The following is a 21,162-nucleotide window of genomic DNA, read 5'->3' on the forward strand; positions in this document are numbered from 1 at the left end:
CGCTCACTCATGATGCTCCATTCTGTCCCTCCAGATCAGCTACCAGAGCATTGAGTCCTCAGACCCAGCAGTCAATGTGCCCGGCCCGCGACGCACCGTCTCCAAGCTGCGCAATGAGACTTACCACGTCTTCTCCAACCTGCACCCTGGCACCACCTACCTCTTCTCAGTGCGTGCCCGCACAGGCAAGGGCTTTGGCCAGACAGCACTCACTGAGATCACCACCAACATATCTGGTAGGTGTTGTGAAATCTGGCTCTCAGAGCTTCTCTGTGCAGGTGTGATGGATTCCCCTCCTTGCTTTGTGGGTGCTTCTGTCCTCAGGGTGATGCTTGTGCCGTGCCAGGGGTTGGGTGAGATGCTATCCCCAAGCACACAGGGCCCATCTTAAAGCTGGAGTGCTTGGGTCCTGCCAAGGTTGCATCCTGTGGTTTCTGCTGGACCTGTGGCATTAAATCCCTCGCCGCAACCCCCAGGTCCTCTCCAAAACACAATCGTTGCTCAAGACCTGAGAGAGTTTTGCATGTGCCTCAGTTTCCCCCATGCAGGCAGCTCTGCACACACAGGGCTGCTGCTCAGTCCCACGTGCTCTCTTTGCAGCTCCTACCTTCGACTATGGGGATATGCCATCACCACTGGGCGAGTCAGAGAGCACAATCACGGTGCTGCTGCGGCCAGCACAGGGCCGGGGGGCTCCCATCAGGTAAATGAGGACTGCAAGGGGCTGAGGGCACGGTGGGAAGGGCAATCATGCAAAGTTAACCTGTATCTTGCACCTTCCACCTACCCAGTACCTACCAGGTCATTGTGGAAGAAGACCGGCCCAAGAGGATCAAGCGGGAGCTGGGTGGGCAGGAGTGCTTCCCGGTGCCACTGACGTTTGATGATGCCATGTCTCGTGGCTCCGTGCACTATTTTGGGGCTGAGCTGCCTGCCAGCAGCCTCACTGAAGCCAAGCCGTTCACTGTAGGGGACAACCAGACCTACAGTGGCTACTGGAACCCACCACTGGAGCCCAAGAAGGCCTATCTCATCTACTTCCAGGCCATGAGCAACCTCAGAGGGGTGAGTACTATGCATCTCTCTGGGTCTCCTTGGAGATGCTGGTATATCTACTTTGCCACCAGCTGCATGGCATCCCAGGGGTCCTGGGAAGTGGGGCTTGTTTTGGGTCCTTCTGCTGGCTGTTCACCCTTGGAGTTCATGCTGTCCTATCTGGGGGCTGTCACCCAGGGCCATGGGGACATGTTGGGAGCACAGCTGGGTGCTCTCCATCCTCCCCACAGGCTGGGCGCCTCCTGGGACATATGTGTCCCCTGCCTGGGCCTGGCTGCTGAGGCTGGAGGGGTCCAACCTCAGCTCCTGCTGTTGTGGAACAGACCTGCTTTCCCAGAATGATTTGGATAGAAAAGAACGATTTGGAAATGAAGAGTTGTCAACATATTCCTGGGCCACCAGTTCTTTGGCTTTTTGGCACCAACACCTGGATCCATCTGTCCTAAGCTCTACCCTCTGGGCTGATTTCCTCCAAGGACCCTCAGGATACCTTTACCATCCTCACGTGCTCCAGCAGACCCCTTTCCAGCTGGGACACAAGCTGCCAAACACAAAGCAATGGGACGATGGCAGCATCCTCATCTCAGCTCCTGCACAGATCCACGCACTGGCTGGCAGCTCGCTTTTTGGAGGGAGGGATGTGAATTTTGAATCCTTCTCCATCGGGATCTTTCACACCTCGCTGGGTTGTAATTAGAGCTGAGACAGGCTGCTGCATCTCGGCTCTGGCTCACTTGGGCACTGCTGGATGATAACTGGTGCTTTACAGCCTTCCTGCTGGGAGCCAATGGGTTTGCCCTGGCTGCTGTCAGACACTGAGAGAAAGCTGCATCCCAGCTTGGGTTTGCTGTGGCTTTCGGGCCAGCTGGACCACAAAGCAGGAGAAGCCAGACCTGGAACTCTCTGGGATTGCAGCACTGTGCCAGCTGCCCCAGGCACTTTGCATGGACAGATTTTGGTTGGGCTGCGTGGATGGAGCCCACGATGCTCCAGTGCTGGTGTCCTGAGGTGCTGGAGGAAGCTTAGAGAGGAGAACTGCAAAAACAGTGGATTTTTTTTCTGCCAGAAATCGAACACATCAAAAGATGGAATATTTTAGCTGAATTCCCAGCGCAAATGCTAAGATTATTGGACAGTTGAGCTTGAAGCCATCATGGCAACATTAGCAGCACATGCAGAGGACCAGGGATGGAGTGTGAAGACTTTGCTGAACGACCTGGGATGCTTTGGCTGCTTTGGTCTTTAGCTCACTGGTGACCTGCAGATCCTCCAAGAGCTCGCTCAGGACCTTCCCTTTGCACGCCACTGAGTTTTGTTGCCCTGGTTAAACCAAAGGACATTGGTATAGGAGATGCTGGGGACAGATAATTCAGCAGTGGGTGCTTCAACGTAAATCAATTGGAAACTCGTTCAATTTGAGGGCAAAAGCAAGTCAGGCTTGCAACCAGCCAGCCTCTGATTCCCCATCTCTTTCCTCTGCAGGAAACCCGGCTCAATTGTATCCGCATCGCCCGCAAAGGTAAGCTCCCTGCTCCTGGTAAGCTCCTTGCTCACTGCAGCTATTCCAGCTAGATTGCTTCTACTGAGGCTGTGGACCCAGAGTGCAGCCCTGAGATCAGGGAGTGAATGATGGTTCATTACAGCTCAGTCCCATACTGCTGGGAGGGAGCGTGGTTGGTGCTTGCTTTCTTATGTTTTTAGTTTTTCCTCTTGCTAGAATTTTGCTCTGATGCTGTATTGTAGTGGCTGTTGTAGGATGGGGTTGGTTGTGCCCTGGGGACTGGATGGCAGAGGGATATGCTTAAGGCACTGAGGATCTCCAGGCTGTGCAGAATAAAGTCCCTTCATGTCTCAGATGGGATAAAACATGCAGAGCATCTCATGGGGAAAAATTACAGGGAAAAGACCTGGGTGTTGTTGGGCTCTACTGTTACAGCATCCTTTGCATCCTCTGCACGTAAAGGAGGCAGCACAACGCATTACATAGAATTCACATGACTGGATGCAGTGATATTTGTGAGTCCCTTCCAGCTCAGGATATTTTGTGATTTGATAATTCCAATTGCAGGGTGCAGCAAGGCATGTCTGCCCACGGTCTGAACATTGTCACGGAGCACCTGCATCATCCATCCTGGTGCCCAAAGGAGCACTTGTTTCTCTTCCCTCCCTGTGTTTTCCCACCTGACATTGCCACTTGGTTTTCCATCCATTGCTGTGTGGGAGGCAGAGGGAGGTGCCCAGACCTGGGTGGGAGTTACAGGAGGGAGCTGAGCACTGAGCCTCTCATGCTTTCCCCTGGCAGCTGCCTGCAAAGAGAGCAAACGGCCTCTGGAGGTATCTCAGCACTCAGAGGAGATGGGGCTGATCCTGGGAATCTGTGCTGGTGGGCTCGTCGTCCTCATTATCCTGCTGGGAGCCATCATTGTTGTCATTCGGAAAGGGTAAGGAGACCTGCACTTCCATCTGCCCGTCCTCCCTGCTGTCACCAGTGGGGTGCAGTGCTAACTGGAGGTGACTGGGAGCCCCCTGGGTGGACTCCAGATCCTCCTCCCAGCCAAACTGATGTCAGTAGTTGGGATCTGTGAGATTTCTTCGTTTGCTTCCCCTGCCACATCCAACCCATACCTGTCAGGAAACGTGAGGAGGGGCTGGCATTCATTCTGGCTGGGTAGCAGGGAGATGCTGAGCATCTGGGGCAGTGCACGGGTTGAAAGCATGGAATAAATCCATGCAGCTGCAGTGAGAAGGGCACAGCAGGAGGTGACCCTGGGAACCAAGGTGCAAAGTCCTGGGACACTCCATCACCCTGGAGACTCTGCAGCTTCAGTCCATAATCACTCTCCTCCGTGTTTTCTGGTCTGTTGCTGCTTTGTGCAGCTCTGTTAGTTCTCTATGGACTGAAATACTGTTGCGTGAGGGATGCTGGGGCAGTGCTGAGCTTCACTGTCCCCATCCCTGTCCCTCTGCTCGAGGACAATGGGAGCAGCCCCATCCCCCATGGAGGGAGATGCAGGTGCCTGCACAAGGTATGGATGCTCAGCCATCCCCACTCTGCCTGGGCTCATTTTAATGCAGAAATACTCCTTTTTTATTTTATTTTATTTTTTTTACTAAAACATGAGCAGTAACATGCTGAGCCCCTCCAGCTTTTCTGGCTCTAAATGAAACATTTCGATTCATTTGTGTGCTGGAGGGGAGCTTTCCTAACACTCACCCATTGGGGACCCCAAACTCCCCTCCCACGGGGGTCCCTGTGCTTTGTGATCCGGGCTGGGACTGTGGCCATGCAGCTGTTGTTGGGGAAGCTCAGCGGGATGGGAGGGAGGAGGATGAGGGCTTTCTGGGACACACAACCCCAGGAGCACTGGGGATGCAGCCACTGCTTTTTGCTGAAGCGCAGCACCCTGGAAAGTGGCCTTTTACTTCAGGGGGCCCAAGGCAGCACTGAGCCGTGGGGGGCATTAAAAGCAGGGCTGGCACGGCAGGGAAAAAAGGGCAGCAATTAAATGCTGTCCTCGTGCAGGGCTTGGGAGCGATGGGAGGAAAGTATGCTAATGGCCAGGGGGAGCAAAACAACCACAGCCCGTGCAAATCTGCACATCTCTTTATGACTTTGTGTGCCTTGAAGGATTCTTGCTGGTTTGTGCCAGTTTGAAAGCAAGGCTGTGGTGTCCCATCAGCACTGCGAGATGTGCAGGATTGGCTCGTGGCTCCTTGCATCCTCGTGCATGTGGTGCTGGGCATGTTCTGGATGGAGCAAACACTAGTAGTGGTGATGCATTTGAAGCCCTTTGGTTCTCATGAGTGGTGCTGTTGGGCCAGCAGAGAGAAAACTGCTGTCTTTCCATTGCCCTTTGCTGTGGTGTCCCAGCGTGAACTGGCAGGAGGGACCACAAATTAAACCCAGTGTTTGAGGATACAAACGTGGAGCTGTTGGAAGCTGGGATTAGCTCATCAATCTCCTCTGGAGCGTTTTGCTGTTGGAAAATGCTGATGTGGTGGAATGGAAATGTGCCCCCAGAATCCACTCGTCTGTAATGAATGGTGACAGCCAGCGTAGGCGACCCTGGCCCCATGTTCCCTGACTGGGGAAGCAACACCACCTCCCTGGGGATGGCCCAAATTCTCAGCACGTTCACTGTTCAGTCTCACGAAACATGAAATATCCCCAATATCCCCTGGGCAGCTCTCTGACCATGGCTGCCACAAGAGCTGGTACTTGGACTCTGCTACCAGGATGCCCAGACTGCTGTGGGTGCAGCCAGGGTTCTGTCTGATGTGCATGATTTTTCTGAGCACGGAGTTGGGCTGAAGTCCCTGGTGCTTTGTACGACAGCTCAGGGCTCCCTAGCAATAACTCATTGGTGTTAGGGCACGTGCAGCCCATTACCTGCTCTCCAGGGCTTGCTGCCAGAGAGGAGCTGCCTTCAGCTTTCATCCCATGATTTGAGGCAGTGCAGGAGGAGGATGGCTCGTGGGGGAGGAGGGCTGAGAGGAAAGGGAACCTTCTGAGATGCTCGTGGTGTGCGGGTGCCTGCCTATTCTGTGCTCTCCTTCCCTGCATGCTGCCCTAGAGCCCCACTTTCTCCATCAAAGAAAAGCTGCTTGTGCAATTTGTGCCATTCTCTTTGTTTGCACGCTTGCCAGGAGGAACTACTATTCTTACTCCTATTACCCGTAAGTAATTGTCATTTTCTCTCTCCTCCTTCCTTCCTGCCCCCCTTGCTCTGCTGCTCTCCACTCCAACGAGTCCTTTTCTCTGTCAAGTACATCTTAAGGGCCTCTTTGGCTTGGGAAAATAATGCTTCTGAGCTCATTAGGACGGAAGGCAGTGTAAGCAGAAAGGGTCAGATACCCAGCATGGCTGTACTCCTGCTTGAATTCAGGGTTTTGGCAGCATCCTGCAGTGTCCTTTCCCCACCAATGTGAGGTCCCTCAGGTGGTGTGGGCTCAGGTCTCCTGCTGGTTCTGCCCCCAGTGACAGAAGTGGACACTGAGGATGCACAGCTGGGACTGCTGCAGCCTGCAGGAGATGCTCCATGCGGAGCTGCAGCTGGATTGGGGCACCAGAATACCAAAGCACTGGGAGAAATAAGCTGTCCTGCAGCCCCAAATAAACCAAACCTTGAGGAGCTGGTTTGGGGTCTGGCAGTGATGCTGGTTCAGCCTTATTCTTTTCCCCTTTGCATCTCCCTGCAGCAAACCTGTCAACATGACGAAAGCAACAATTAATTACCGCCATGAGAAGACACACATGATGAGTGCCATCGACAGGAGCTTCACAGACCAGAGCACGCTGCAAGAGGACGAGAGGCTGGGGCTGTCCTTCATGGACACCCACAACTACAGCAACCGTGGTAAGGACAGGGAGCTGCAGTGTTCCCATGGCTGTAAGTGTCAGAGCAGCAAGGTGCCCCGCTCAGCTCTTTGGCTTCTGACCACAGCTGTACACAGCTGTGGGGTTTGGAGGGTTAAAGAGCCACAGCCTTCATATCAGAGGGAGACTGATAACTGAGCACCCACTGGAGTAAGCGACTCGGCACTGATTTAGTTGTAAAATAACTCGTTCAGTGCCTCAGTTTCAAACATATGCTAATAACATCTGTTACAGTAACTCCAAGATGCTGCTTTACACACGGCTCTTCTCCACCGATGCTGGATTAATATGATTCCTGGCATTGTCTCGCAGACAGTAGAAGCCCAGAGGGCAAACTTTTCCTCCTTTTAATACATCTGTATAAGTGTATTATTTTTCAGTTACTGTCCTACTGGGGCTCCTTGAAACACTCATAGCCAGGCTGGTTTGTACTGAGATTTTTCTCCATCTTGGAGCTAGAATAGCCAGCCATGCTGTGTTTCTTTTGGGAGTGGGGCTGTAGAGCTGGATCCTGCTCCCACCTGGGCTGGGGCTGTTGTCCTGCTGTGTGCTGCTCCCTGTCTCTCTGCTGGTTTTGCCTCTGTTTTCTTGCATCTAAGCAAAGCCCGGAATACATCTCATAAAGGGTCTTCAGTGTGTGACCATGCAGATCCCAGCCTGCAAAACACCCAGTTTTTTTCCTATTAAACTTGATGGAGAGGGGCTCTGTGTAGGCTGCATGAGGAGCCAGAGGTGCCAGCATAAGTGAGTGGCTGATCCTTGCAGACCCAAAAAAAAAAAAGAAAAAAAAGCCTGGCAGCTCTGAGCGAGCCAGTATGGGTGGTTTTTAGAAGTGTTGTTAGGGAAACCACATCCAGGGCTGCGCTGCACAGCAGAGCTGCTCGCTGGCACTGTGAGATCTGCAGCAGCCACCTCTCTTGGCAGCAGTGAGGAGCATCAGTTCTCATGCAAACCCAAATGTCAGGATCGTGTGTGCTGGTCATGCAGCAGCCCTGTGGGGTGAACACAGGGAAGCTGTGCCAGTAATTATATGACACTGGCATTGGGTAGAACACTGCATAAGATCATGCATTAACCCACAGCAAAGTCCATTTGTGTCAGTGCTAGAAATAAGAGGATCGTATCCAGCAGTGAGGAAAATTAACCATTAGGCTGGGCTCGGGACTTCAGCAATGCAGTTCTTTGAGTCAGGTCTTTAAGTGAATATTTATGCATGTAGCTTGTACTGGTCTGGATGGGAGGTAAGTGCTTGAATCAATGAGAAGTAAGCAGTGAGCCCTCTTAAGATCTTGCCCACTGGTTTCTAAGAGCTGTGCTGTGGTTCTGAGAGGTGTGCTGTGGTCCTAAGGGGCTGTAATGGCCCTTGCCAGCTCTGGGCTGCAGGAACAGCTGCAGTGAGTATGATAAGGTCTGGACTACCTTTGTCACCCTGAGAGAGTCCAGTGTTGGGGCAGCCCCAGCATCTTCTGGAGAACTTCACTGTCCTTGCTTTGCGGGTGCAGGGGGCTGACAGGGACGTGGGAGCAATGCCTCAGACCCTGATGATCTCCTTTGTCCCTCCTCGTTTGCAGGTGACCAGCGCAGCAGTGTGGTCAATGAGTCCAGCAGCCTGCTGGGGGGTTCTCCTCGTCGCCAGTGTGGCCGCAAAGGGTCCCCATATCACACTGGGCAGCTGCACCCTGCTGTGCGTGTGGCCGACCTCCTCCAACACATCAACCAGATGAAGACAGCAGAAGGTTATGGCTTCAAGCAGGAGTACGAGGTGAGAGCGTCGTGTGCTGCGTTTTGAGGAGGATACATGGTAGGGGGGATGGAGGACCCCAGGATGTGGCAAGGTGGTGTACAGGACCCTTGTATAAGAGGATCTACAGTGCTTTGGTAGGAGGGAGCTGGAGATCACAGCTCTCTGAGCTCCCCGAGTCTTTAGGTGTCAGCACAGGAGGTGTTCCTACTTTTTCTGGCTGAGTCTTGATTGGGTTTGTGGCTGCTCTCTGTTTAACCAGCAGCTGAAAGGCAAGGTGAGCTGAGGCAGCTCTGCCAGCCCTGCAGTAGGTCAGCCAGCATCTTCTACTGGTGCTGGAGGTGCTTTTCCTTGCTCATGTCCTCCTGGGCAAATGCCAAGTGGTGGCACCTCTCTTGCCACTTCTTCACTCTCCAGTCTACCCTCCCTTCCATGCAGTAAGCATGGACACAGCCTGAGGATGAGCAATTTCTCTGCAAGCTGGCAGCTCCCAAGGCCATAAAAAGGCAGCAGGAGGGGCCATCCCTGCTCTTCCAGGAGAGGGACATCACCCTGAGGGTCACCTCTTGCATCATGCCCATTCCATCCCATTGGGCTGCAGTCCTTCTAATGGAGTGCAGAATCCTTCACAGCTCTGCTGCAGTGCACATGGCTGTGCTGATTTCTCAGCTTCTTGGTGTCCCACAGTTCTAGTGATTGAAATTTCCCAGTGAAATTACTGTTTAATGTTCAGTTGTTTCAAGTGCAGAAGCTTTTTTTCCCCCTTTTTTTTATGTATTGGACAAACCAGGGCTGGCTATAATCATTAGTGCTCCTTGAAAAGCTGCTGTATGTTCTTGGAACCTAGTCATTTGAAAGCACTCAGATATTATGGGAGGGGAGAAAACATGTAATTTCCTTCCACTTTCCTCCTCTTACGCCAATCTATGAATGTTACTGTTATTACATGCAAACCTGTTCCGTGCTGGGGAGAGAAGGATCTGGGGAGATTTAAAAAAAAAAAAAAAAGAGAGAAAAAACAAACTAGAAAAAAAAAACAAGCAATATGTAATTTGCTGGAAAATAGAGCATTTTGTGGATGCAACAGAAGTGTAGAACTGGCAGAACTGCAATGAAATCAAGGCCTGTGCCCTGATCCCTGGGAGGGTTTTGGAGGTGGGGGTGTCCCCACAGCCCTGTCCTCAGGCTGTGACAGCTGTCTCTCCTTGCAGAGCTTCTTTGAAGGCTGGGATGCTTCAAAGAAGAAAGACAAGACCAAAGGGAGACAGGATCACGTGTCGACGTGTAAGTGCATGCAGGAAAGGCTTGAACACCCTGAACAGTGAGAAAAGCCTTCGAAAGGGCTGGGTTTTATTTTGTTTTATTGCGTCTGGTCCATGGCAAGGAATAAACGGATGGGGTTTGGCTGGTAAGGGGCAGCAGAAAGCTTCTTGCATAGCAGGGGTCGGGGCCTGGGAGCCCCCCTTTGGGCTACAGCACTGGAGGAAACAGCACCTTTTCCTCTTGCCTTCCAGATGACCGCCACCGTGTGAAGCTCCATCCACTGCTGGGTGATCCCAACTCGGATTACATCAACGCCAACTACATTGATGTAAGCAGGGACAGATCTGTGGGGCTGAGCTTCCCGAGGGCATCAGGGTCTGTACTCTGGAGGGAGCTCAGGAAGACCACACCACACGTCCCTAAAGAGCCCTCCTGCTTTATGTCCATTAGCAATTTGTGCTTGTTTCTGTTGCTGTCCCCTGCAGCTGTATCTGTCTTTCATCCTCAGCTTCTGTCTGTCTCTGCTTTCTCATTCTCTTCTCCATGCTTTCTGCATGGCTCTAGGATTGCTGTCCTCTGTAGTCAGAGGATGCAGAGGTGGAGGAGGAACATGGGGACGGGCTGGGGGTTTGCACTGTGCTGATGGGGCACCCTTGGTCCCAGCAGTGCACGAATCTGAGCAGAGCTTGGCTCTTGGAATGGTGCCCCCTGTCCCTTCCAGCAATGCCAAGACCAGGGGAGGCTTAAGACTCTGGGCTCTGGTAAAGGCAAAGTGAGGGAGAAGACAGGGGCACTGCAGGTTGCAGGTGCTGCTTCCAGATGTGGGCCAGGATGGTGACCCTGCTGCTCAGAGAACGTTGTCCAGCAAGAGGGGTCTGATACCACTGTGATGGGCTCCCTGTGCCCGAGCAGTGTCCCCATGCCTGTCCCTGTGTGTCCTTCCTGCCCTGTGGCTCTGTCCTGCCTCTCGAGCTCTGCCTCACTAATGTCTCTGTCTCTGATCTTTCTCTCTCAAACCCGTGTCCGAATGGGATCGTTCAGATTCGGATTAACCGAGAAGTAAGTAGATGGTTCCCTGCTCCTCTGCTCCTGGCCATGGGGCCGTTGCTCCACATAAAGGTGTAAAATTGCACCTGTGAGAGGCAGGCTTGGTAAAACACATGGAAAGATTGGGGACAGGGAGAAAGGTGAGGTCTCCAGCTTCTGCCACTGTCACTTCCATGTGTGTGATAAATGGGAGCGGTGGCCAAGGCTGCTGGCAGGAATGGGACACCTGGTGCCCGTGGGTCCCTGTGGCACTGGTCTCACTGGGAGATGCTCTGCTGCTTGGGCTGACGTGTCTGTGTTGAGAGCCAGTGATGCTCGCACTGCTGTGGGATGCAGGAGGGGAGTGGGGCCATCACCCCATGCCATGTGGCTGCTGCAAGCTGGGATGTGTATTATTCATTGAGCTCTTGTGACAGCGTGGCCACACCTCAGTTTGGGGTGTTTTGGAGGTGCTGGTCTGCAAACAGATGCAGACTTGGGTGGGGGGGTGTCACACCCTTTGCTGAGTCATAGGATGTGATCCAGGCTAGCAAGGAATGCTGCAGCAGCATCGTGCTGGTGGCACAGCTGACCTGAGCATCTGCTACTGCTGGCCAGGAAGGGTTTTGTTGGGCAGTGTTTGAGTGCCCCATGTCCTGTCCATTGGGCCTGACACCTCTGCTTCTCTTGCAGGGTTACCACAGGTCCAACCACTTCATCGCCACCCAAGGTGAGTTGTCCCTTCTCTTTGCTCTCTACAAGCAGTGATTTAGCAGCCAGATTTTGTCCCTGGGTTATTTGGTCTTTGCAAGAAAGGGGAGAAACAGTCTAATCTGGGGACAAATGGGGCAGTAGCAAAGCAGACTCGGTCAGCAGTCCCAGTGCAGGCACCAGAAGCCAGAGGACCACATTTTCCTTATGTCCACAGGTCCCAAGCAGGAGATGGTCTACGACTTCTGGCGCATGGTGTGGCAGGAGCACTGTTCCAGCATCGTGATGATAACCAAGCTGGTGGAAGTGGGTCGGGTAAGGGTCTCCTTTGCACTGCTTGCCTCCAGGCTCTGGCTCTGCAACGTGCTCTGCAGGAGCCAAAAATCCACCCCGTCCCCTTCTTGCAGGTGAAATGCTCCAAATATTGGCCGGATGACTCGGAGATGTATGGGGACATCAAGATCACCTTGGTGAAGTCAGAGATGCTGGCAGAGTACGCCGTGCGGACCTTTGCTCTCGAGAGGGTATGCTCCCTGCCCAGACCAGCCCATGCAAACAGACAAACCTTGAGCATCTTTAACCATTCCTTGTTGGCATTTACCAATACCCTGCTTATTTACCCCAGCGTGGGATTTTCTCCACATTTTGGAGGAGCCACCCATAATTGTGTCCTCCTTTTGCACTTTCTGTTGCAAGCCTGGCTGTGGCTCTGCCCTCAGCTCAGCTCAGGATGAGCACTGTGTAATTGCAAAGGAGGATAAGTGTGCTTTTTCCCCTCCAGGCTGCAATGCGGGTAATGTGGCAGTTAGTTTCCAGCATGGTACCTGGGGATGGAGCCAATGCAATTCACCTCTTAATCTGCAGGAATGTGAAATCACTGTCTGGTTAGGAGGCAGGTAGCAAAGATGCTTGTGGAACAGATCCAGGGTGCCTCAGGGCTGCTGCCTTCTCTGCTTGTTTTTAACCCTCTTGGATCTGAGGAGCAGAGAGCCATAGTGCTCCTCAAGTGACTGATCACAATGAGGCTGGGCAAATCTTTGATTCCTAAGGAAATGGGGTGTCCAGGTGTCATGGCAGGATTTTACCCTCCTGCTGTTCTCGGTAGCATCCCTTCTGTAGGGCTTTAACCCCAAGGCTGTTCTCAAAGTAGCTGAGAAGCTCAGGGGCTCCTCGTGATGCATCCTCCCCATTGCAGTTGCCACATCAATCTGTCTGCCCCATGCCCACGTGCTGTATTGCCCTCCCTTGCAGCGAGGTTACTCAGCCCGGCACGAGGTGAAGCAGTTCCACTTCACATCCTGGCCTGAGCACGGTGTCCCCTATCATGCCACGGGGCTGCTGGCCTTCATCCGCCGTGTGAAGGCATCCACACCACCCGATGCTGGCCCCATCGTCATCCACTGCAGGTGGGCATGAGGACCATCCCCATCCGGGGTGGGTTTTGGGGGTGTTGGGTTGTGCGTGCGGCAGCAAGACGTGTTACAGGTGAGTGCTCAGCCTTTGAAAAGCTTGGAGTTATCCTGAAATATTGAGCAGGGAAAAAAATGGAAATGGGTAATTGAAAGGAAGAGCTGAGGCAGGGACGGAGCTGGGGTTTGGTTTTGGTGTCATCCCCAGGGCTGTGGGTTGGTGGTGGCATGGGAGGATGGCTGGCTTGGCCACTGGTGATGGCTGTATGGAAATACTGTGTTTGCTCAAAGGGGAGGAGCAGAGCTGGATGTTGTTCCCCATCCCTGCAGGGTGTCCCTGGTTCAGCTGAGGGAAAGCAGAGCAAAGCTGTGATTTTTTTCCATCCTCGTGCAGGCGTCCCCGTGTGACAGGTTAATGGCTCTTCCTCTGCTGGGCAAACAAGGAAGATCTGATGAACGGGAGGGATTTTTTTATTTGATTTCTCCCTGTCAATTGCCTCATCAGTATTCATTCACTGGCAACAGCGAGTGTGATTAGCTCCTGTAGTCTGTAATCACTGATAATCACGACGAATGATTCATCAGCCCCAGAAATTAGGATTTCACTGCAGAAGACTTTGTGGGAAAGGAGCAGGGGGGCAGCTCTGTGCTGGGGGGCTCAAAGGGCTCAGCCTCTGTCACATTTTGGCTGCGTGTGGGAAAGTGTCAGGATTTGGGCTGCTGTCTGGTCTGGCTGCAAGCATAGTGTTCTGCTCAGCCGTGCATCAGGGTTTGATGCTGAGCATCCTTTGGGAGGGAACTGTTGGCACTCAGGTGTTTCTTGCAAAGAGCATCGATTGCAGCTGTGCTCAAGCACTCATTACCCTTTGCTGTGAGCTCCTCCCCTCCCCTGCACAGCAACATGTGGATGCAGATGGATGGGGTGGATGCAGGGAAAGCCAGGCTGAGGGCTGTGTTATGGAGGTGTGTGGCATCTTGAAGCCCTGTGCAGACCTTGCTGGTGCCTGGGGCTTTGTGTGGTGCCATATGGTCTGGGTATACATTAACTTTGTTTTTCTCTTCTCCAGTGCTGGCACAGGGAGAACTGGCTGCTACATCGTTCTGGATGTCATGTTGGACATGGCTGAGTGTGAGGGTGTTGTGGACATCTACAACTGTGTGAAGACACTGTGCTCACGGAGGATCAACATGATACAGACAGAGGTGAGTTGGTACATCGTACTGCTGGTGCCAGAGCCAAGAAAGGCTGTAAAGCACTTCCAGCCCGACCTGAGGTCACGTCTCATAGAAAGCCAGCACCCATCCCGTTGCTTTTCTGCCTTTGGAGGGTGATTTGCTTAGAGCTGGCAGAGCTACATCAGAAGAACATGAGGGTGTTTTGCTCCCTGCAAGCTGCCCTGGCCTTGCACAAATTCATCTTGCAGAGAAGGGGCTGGGTGATGGGAGAATGGGAGCTTCCTGTGCGTGATGCCCAGCTCAGCCTCTTTCTTTCCCCACAGGAGCAGTACGTCTTTATCCACGATGCCATCCTGGAAGCTTGCCTGTGTGGTGAAACCAGCATCCCTGCCAGCGAGTTCAAGCCCACCTACAAGGAGATGGTGAGGATTGAGCCACAGAGCAACTCCTCACAGCTGCGGGAGGAGTTCCAGGTGAGTGACCCCAGAACCAACACATCCCCTCCCAGTCTCCCAGCTGAGCCAAGAGGGGATTTGGGGATTGGCTCCAGCAAGGAAGGAGCTAAGAGGAGACTGTGTGCCCACAGACCTTGAACTCGGTGACTCCCCACTTGGATGTGGAAGAGTGCAGCATCGCCCTCCTGCCCCGCAACCGGGACAGGAACCGCAGCATGGATGTCCTGCCTCCGGACCGATGCCTTCCCTTCCTCATCTCTGTGGATGGAGACAGCAACAACTACATCAACGCGGCCTTAACTGATGTACGTGTGCTCTGTGGGGAAGGAAGGGGCTGGCTCGGGCTTAGGGTCCTCGTGCCATGCTGTGAACATCCTTGGGTGGTGTGCAGGCTTGGAGATGGGATGGAGTGAGCCTCAGTGTCCTTCTGAGTGGAAATGCTGAGTTGCTTGGGCTGCTGAACCTTGGGTGTGAGGGATCTGGGCTTGTAAAGGGGATGTGGGGAAGCCTGGTGCAGTTTTGGCATTTGCTGCCTATCCTGCAGAGCAGCCAGCATCCACACAGCCTGAGCCCCATTTCAGTACAGGAGTGGGCATGTTCGTGGGGTTGTTGTAAGCTGAGGGGTGGCTTTTCATGCCAAACCTTGCTCAGCATGAATTCGCAGCCTCATTTTGTACAAATGCACAAAGAGGTCAGTACATGTCGGCCCCAGCCTGCAGAGGGAGGGCAGGGACCTCCATAGCAGGGTCCCTCACCCCATCTTTGTGCAGTGACATCTTGTTCATCTCAGAAGGGCTTTTCATCTTTCACAAAGGAAGGTTAGGGCATAGTCTTATTTTGTAGTGAAGCTGAAGCACAGAAGAAGGAGGGAGTTGTTAGTGCTAAGCATCCCTGAGTGCAGCCAGCATCCCATGATGCATGCTTCCTGTCCATTCTGCTGCAATCTTGAGGGGCTTCCAGGTGGTCCCAAAGCCACCATGTGTCTCCTTGTGCAATCAGAAAGGCCACCCATCATGGAAAAGCAATTTGCTGTCTGCTGATGATTGCAAAGCAGAGCAGAGAGGCTCAGGGTGTGAGTGACGGGTCATTTGTCACCAAAACCACTTTCCTTTAGGCAAGTGCTTGGGCTGAGCCCTACAGCTCTGTGTGCTGCAGCCAGCCTGCCTGCCTTCCCCATCTGAGCACCAGCACCTCCTGGCTCAGCACTGTGTTATTCCCCCTGTTGGGTGATGTATCTCCCTGTGTCTTCATACAGACTTTGTACCTGCATTTGCCCACAGCAGAAGCAGTTTCTACACTGGAGGTAGCTGCTGGTGGCTCAGGAGCAGCAGATGGAGGCTGTGGCTATAGCACAGAGGCAGCTTTTTTTTCATCTTGCTTGGGGTCTGCATATCCATTCTGTGTTTATACATCACTGAGCCTCCCTTCCTTAATCTCTGTTATGGGGACAGCCAGGGTCAGAGAATAGACTTTGTTATACAGACACGAAAAGCCCTTTGGATGAAATTCTCGCTGAAGGGATAAAACCCATTTGCCTCTTAAAAAAAAAAAATAATAAAAAAAAAATCTCATTTTCTTTAAGTGCCAAAGTGGTTTGCTCAGTAAGTCCATCCGTCTGTCAGATCACATCGGTCCATGCTGAGCATTGTGGTGCCACTGGCAGAGCCATGCACTGTCACTGACACTGGTGCAGAAGCACTGCAGGTGCTGGAGATGTGCATGGTAAGGATGCAATCCATTCACTGTGGAGTTCAAAGTGCAGAGGGAGAGATTGAATGCGATGCACAGTGGGGGCATTTCCATGAGCTGAGTGAGAAGGCTTCGCAGCAGCTGAAGGACTCGCTGTTAGCTGAGCTGCACTGATTCACCAGCACAGGCTGTGCACGGCTCTGTTTGTGCTCCCAAGGAGGTCTGAGCTGCAGTGTGTTAATGTGAAAGTGATTGATGCCCAGCCGTGGGCTCGCAGTCCTTTGACAGATTGGTGCTGGGATGGCTGAGGGGCCAAAGCTCAGCTTTGCTGCTCCCGTTTTACAGGGGGAGCTTCTCTGGGTTGCTGCTGGGTGTGATGGAGAGGCAGAGATCCCAGCTTCCTTCTTGGAGATCTCCAAACTTTTATTTTCTCCTCTTTCCCTCCCTCCCTCCTTAATTTGAGGGGGTTATATTTTAAGCAGAGTGCTGAAGCAGTCTCTTATTCTATAGAGGTCTTTCATTCTGGTTTCCTTTCTTCCCCCAAAAGAAAGCTGCTTACTGTTTCTGCTCTCTGGGATGCCCAGGGGTGCTGGGACGTGGGACTAACAATGCTATAGGTGATGCAGTGGCACCTTTGCCCATGTCTGGGGCAGTCCAGCTGCACTTGTTCATGGATCCAAAATGATTTCCCTTTCCTAATTATGTATATGAAGCACCTTCCTGTGAAAACCATCCCCACCGCAGGCAGAGACAACCCAAATTTGCTTTTCCTGGACGTGAATCTCCCAGCACTCAGACTGAAGCCATGCCAGGGATACCAGTGCTGCTCAAGCATGGAGAAGATGGCTTTGCTGGCCCTCAGCACTGGTTGCACTGGTTTTTCAGGGTGTGACAGCAATGGCTTCAGTGCTGCCACAGTGTCCTTAACCATTCTGTTCTTCCTCCTTGCAGAGCTACACTAAGAGTGCTGCCTTCATTGTCACCCTGCACCCCCTGCAGAACACCACCACTGACTTCTGGAGGTTGGTGTACGACTATGGCTGCACTTCCATCGTTATGCTCAACCAGCTGAACCAGTCCAACTCTGCCTGGGTGAGTGCTGCCAACAGCCCTGCATGCAGCTCTGTCCTGCCTTCACGTTGGGTTGGCACTGCATCATAGAACCGTAATCTTTGCGAATGCCCAAAGGAGATGTAATTTTACAGGACAGAGGAAAGTTTGGGGGATAAAGAGCTGATTTTATTCTCCTTTGAGAAAGGGGAAACTGAGGCACGGGGGATTTTGCTGGTTCACACAGAGTTTTTGGTTAAGCTTGGCCCAAAATGGGGCTCCCCTGGTTCTTCATGGAAGGCTACATCACCAGGGACATATTTTGCATCCTTCCATCCTGCAGTGAGCAAGTTTATGGTTTCATTGTGCACAGTCAGCCCCTTCAGTGCTTTGTCCTGGCACTCTTTTGGTGCCAAGCTGTCCAGTGCTTGTCTTCCAAAAGACTGGTGGTTTATGAATGCTGCTTTATAAATCACAGAGTGGGTGTCCTGCAGGTTTGTTGTGTGATGGGATGTCCAGATCTGCTGAGCTAGAAGAGAGATGTCTGCTGTCACCTGTTCCCTGCAGAGAAGGGACAGAAGCCCTCTGCCAAGGAGGCTGGGGAGCTGGAGCTGTGCCACATTTAGAGCAGATGTAAAAGTCCATTCCGGGTCTGTAATGTTAATTCAATGAGGAAACTTAGTGGATTTTTACATAAAATTAGCATTATAAACACATAATGGCTGTCGGAGAAGACTTCATTAGCTGGCTAATTTTACAAGGTGAGACCAGATACACAATGTAAATGACCCCAAATGGCAGTTATACCATTTGTCACAAGGATACCATGAATGGAACACCAGTGTTGTGTGGATCCAAGTGCTGGACACACACAGCTCACATGGTACTGTCCCTGCACCATAAGAATGCAGCAAAAGCATCAGCTGTCAGCTGAACCCAGCTGTAAGGCACCACAACAGCAGTGGGGGGGAAAAATATCCAACATTTCATTTCTTTCTCCCCACCTGTTCTTTCATTCCCAGTTCAGAAATGCCCAGCAGGAGCTGCCTGTCCCCTGCAGCATGGCAGGACAGCTGCTATCCCACAGCACCATCCCAGGCAGGACTGTGCCATATTTCTTCATTATTCAGCCCTGTCTCTCTCTCTAGATGTCTATTCTTCAGGGATGTCTACGTGTAACAATATTTAGCTGGATCTTAAATGTTTACCAGTTTAGGACCAACAGCTAATAAATCAGCCTTTACAGCAGGCAGCTTTGAAAGGTGACTTAGAGGGTATATCCCTCACTTGAACTGTGTCTTGCCGATGGAAGTTTTAATATCCAAATTATAGCTCTGAGTCTAGAAGGCTTAGAGATCTTGGAGATTTATAGCCCCTATTAATAACCAATTATTTCTCAAACACATTTGCCATGCAGTTAGGCCCAGGCCGTTAGATGGCCTGAAATGCTAAATGTTCTGTTAAAGTGTGGTGACAAACATCATATATTTTGTATCGCTGCTGGTTTCCCAGCTGTCATGGTGTGAAAACAATTGCATCCGTGACCCTTGGCCAGAGCCATCCATCAGTGCCCTGCGGGACGTGGGAGGGAGCAGGAGCTGCTCTACAGCCCTTCCTTGTTGCCAGCTGATGTTGGTGTGACTTTGGGACGGTCCTGGCCACGGGCTGAGGGCCACTGTCGTGCCATGTGATGGCTAAAGCTACACTGTGCCTATTCCTCCTGCAGCCCTGCCTTCAGTACTGGCCTGAGCCTGGGCTCCAGCACTATGGCCCCATGGAGGTGGAGTACGTGTCAGGAGCAGCAGATGAGGACATCGTGTCCCGTCTCTTCCGAGTGCAGAACATCACCCGGGTGAGGCTCTCTCTGGTTTTGGGGCTCTCCTCACTGGATGCCAGAGGAGTTTTCTCCTCTTCTACCTCCTGATGCCCTGAATATTTCTGAGCAACAACCCCCCCCACATCTGCCAGGCTGGAGTTTGATCCCATTCAGCTCCATGGATGTAATCCTCCTCTCGCAGCCTGCTAACCAGATTTGGGTTTCCCCACTAACCAGCTTACTGGGGTATTAAGGCATGGTGCCAACACTCCACCCTTCTGTGGGCAGCAGCTCCTTGTGAACCTCCTGGCTTCCAGCAAACACAGCAAACACACCCCTGGGGTCCTGTGCATGCAGGATGAGGATCTGATGGAGGAGCCCTGGAGAAGCTGAGGGCTCTGCTGCCGGGTTTTGTGAGATTCAGACAGCTTGAGGTGCTGCTGATTAGGATAAACACATTGATGGAGCTGCCTGGAGTGGTGGGGCCACTGGGTTGGGGTGAGCTGTCAGGGCTCACTGCATTAGGAAAAAATTTTTTCCCCTTTTGCTCTATAGTTAATACATGACAAACACATCTTGCCCTCCATGAAACCTCCAGAAGAGGCAAAAGAAGGCTCCCATGGCTTAATGCTGATAATGTTTGCTTTTCTAGCTGCAGGAGGGGCACCTGATGGTCCGGCACTTCCAGTACCTGCGATGGTCGGCGTACCGGGACACCCCAGACTCCAAGAAGTCCTTCCTGCACCTCCTGGCCCAAGTGGAAAGGTGGCAGAAGGAGAGCGGTGATGGCAGGACTGTGGTGCACTGCCTGTGAGTGTCAGCTGGAGGACTGTGGGCTCTGGTGTTGGGGGAGATGCCATCAGCTCATTTATCCACAGCAATTCTTCTGAAAATCCCATCCCATGCTGATTTTGTGCCCAGATGGTGCTGCCTCTTCCAAAACACAAGTTTGGGGTGAAGCACCCTGTGATCACTATGTCACATCTCCTCCATGAGGTGTGTTCCCCCACCAACAGCAAGCAGTATTCCTGATATTCACCCTGGTCCCAGCCCTGTCCTCACGTCCCCTGCATGTCACAGGCTGCAGGGAGGTGTGTCAGCAGCTCTGCATCTCTCACTGCTGGCTGCTCATCAGGCACGTGCACTCCTCATCCCCTCCTCACATCCACGTGCTCTCCTCAGATGGGACCCAGCACGTTCACAGATTAGTAGAGACAGCAGGAGAGCCTTTAATCAAAAATTAATTATGGCTTTGCCCATCTTCATTAGCCGGAGGGTAATTTGAAAACATGCTTTATAAAACACCGGCGTCATGTTCACTCCTGTCCCCATCACTGTCAGGGATCAGACGTGGATGTGACGGATGGTTTCATTCCTGGATGAATGGTTTTGCTGCAGTGCTGGAAAAATGAGGCCAGCACCTCCAGCCAGTGCTATGCAGAGTGCTGAGCCTGGGGACCAGGGCTGGGTCACCCTGTGGATAGCAAGAGGGTCACAGAGGGACCCGATGGACCGATTTCCTGAGTGATCCTGGAGAGGCCATGATTAAGAACAGAGCCCAGGTGTCTGAGCCCCAGCCCTGATGGTCCAAAAAGGCATTTTGTTGCTCTTACCTGGCTATTGCCAGAGGGCATTAAGGCAGGATCACAGCTCCTCTCACCATGTGGAAATCATCCATATCACCCCAGTTTATTGGGGGTTCTGGGACCTATACTGGGAAGGAGGGGATGGAGAGAGATGAAGGGAACTAAATGAATGAAGATGCTTGAAGGCCATCTTTGGCCCTTACCTTGTGTCTCTCCCACCAGGAATGGGGGTGGTCGGAGTGGCACCTACTGTGCCTCCACCATGATCCTGGAGATGATCAAGTGTCACAACATGGCAGATATCTTCTATGCTGCGAAGACCCTCCGCAACTACAAGCCAAATATGGTGGAGACCTTGGTAAGCAGCATGCACTACCACCATCTGTGTTAACTAACTGCTTCTCCCTGTGCATCTGCCTTCCTGCAAGCCTCCAGCAGCAAAAGGGGATGCATGTACCCCAAAACACTGTTTCTTTTGGGGCAGCTGTGGGCAGAAATCACAGAATCACAGAATTGCCAGGGTTGGAAGGGACCTCAAGGATCATGAATCTCCAGCCCCCCTGCCACATGCAGGACCACCAACCATCCCACCTAATGCTAGACCAATCTTGTGCCCTATTCTGGGTCCCTGATGGCAGGGTTGGGGCAGGAGCAGCACACGTCTGTCCCCACATCTCCAGTGCTGGGCTGGTGCCTGGCGGTGGTTCAGAAATAAGCCAGCTGGAAATATTTACCCCGCTTGGATTATAAAATCTCTAAGTTGACAAACGCAAATCACATCCCCCTCAAAACCATTTCATTAGGAAT

General features: G+C 52.4%; 1 protein-coding gene across 5 annotated transcripts in view; it reads left to right on the plus strand.

The window, feature by feature from the left end:
- Positions 1-21,162, plus strand: part of PTPRU (protein tyrosine phosphatase receptor type U) — a 45,914-nt gene that overhangs the window by 21,741 nt on the left and 3,011 nt on the right. For 2 of the 5 annotated variants that reach the window (XM_090124335.1, XM_090124338.1), the window contains exons 10-31: positions 35-236; positions 601-703; positions 792-1,065; positions 2,539-2,575; positions 3,359-3,497; positions 5,704-5,733; positions 6,256-6,413; positions 8,005-8,195; positions 9,386-9,458; positions 9,689-9,765; positions 10,479-10,496; positions 11,157-11,193; positions 11,392-11,489; positions 11,582-11,698; positions 12,426-12,580; positions 13,651-13,786; positions 14,083-14,232; positions 14,346-14,519; positions 16,855-16,995; positions 18,680-18,805; positions 19,422-19,579; positions 20,578-20,713. In XM_090124335.1, coding sequence (XP_089980461.1) covers positions 35-236; positions 601-703; positions 792-1,065; positions 2,539-2,575; positions 3,359-3,497; positions 5,704-5,733; positions 6,256-6,413; positions 8,005-8,195; positions 9,386-9,458; positions 9,689-9,765; positions 10,479-10,496; positions 11,157-11,193; positions 11,392-11,489; positions 11,582-11,698; positions 12,426-12,580; positions 13,651-13,786; positions 14,083-14,232; positions 14,346-14,519; positions 16,855-16,995; positions 18,680-18,805; positions 19,422-19,579; positions 20,578-20,713 — 2,730 coding nt within the window. The remainder of the gene's footprint in view (positions 1-34; positions 237-600; positions 704-791; positions 1,066-2,538; positions 2,576-3,358; positions 3,498-5,703; positions 5,734-6,255; positions 6,414-8,004; positions 8,196-9,385; positions 9,459-9,688; positions 9,766-10,478; positions 10,497-11,156; positions 11,194-11,391; positions 11,490-11,581; positions 11,699-12,425; positions 12,581-13,650; positions 13,787-14,082; positions 14,233-14,345; positions 14,520-16,854; positions 16,996-18,679; positions 18,806-19,421; positions 19,580-20,577; positions 20,714-21,162) is intronic. The other 3 variants (XM_090124336.1, XM_031594937.2, XM_031594938.2) reach the window with 3 other exon arrangements.

Source organism: Phasianus colchicus, chromosome 24, assembly GCF_987193195.1.
Source record: "Phasianus colchicus chromosome 24, bPhaCol1.hap1.1, whole genome shotgun sequence".
Lineage (NCBI taxonomy): Eukaryota > Metazoa > Chordata > Aves > Galliformes > Phasianidae > Phasianus > Phasianus colchicus.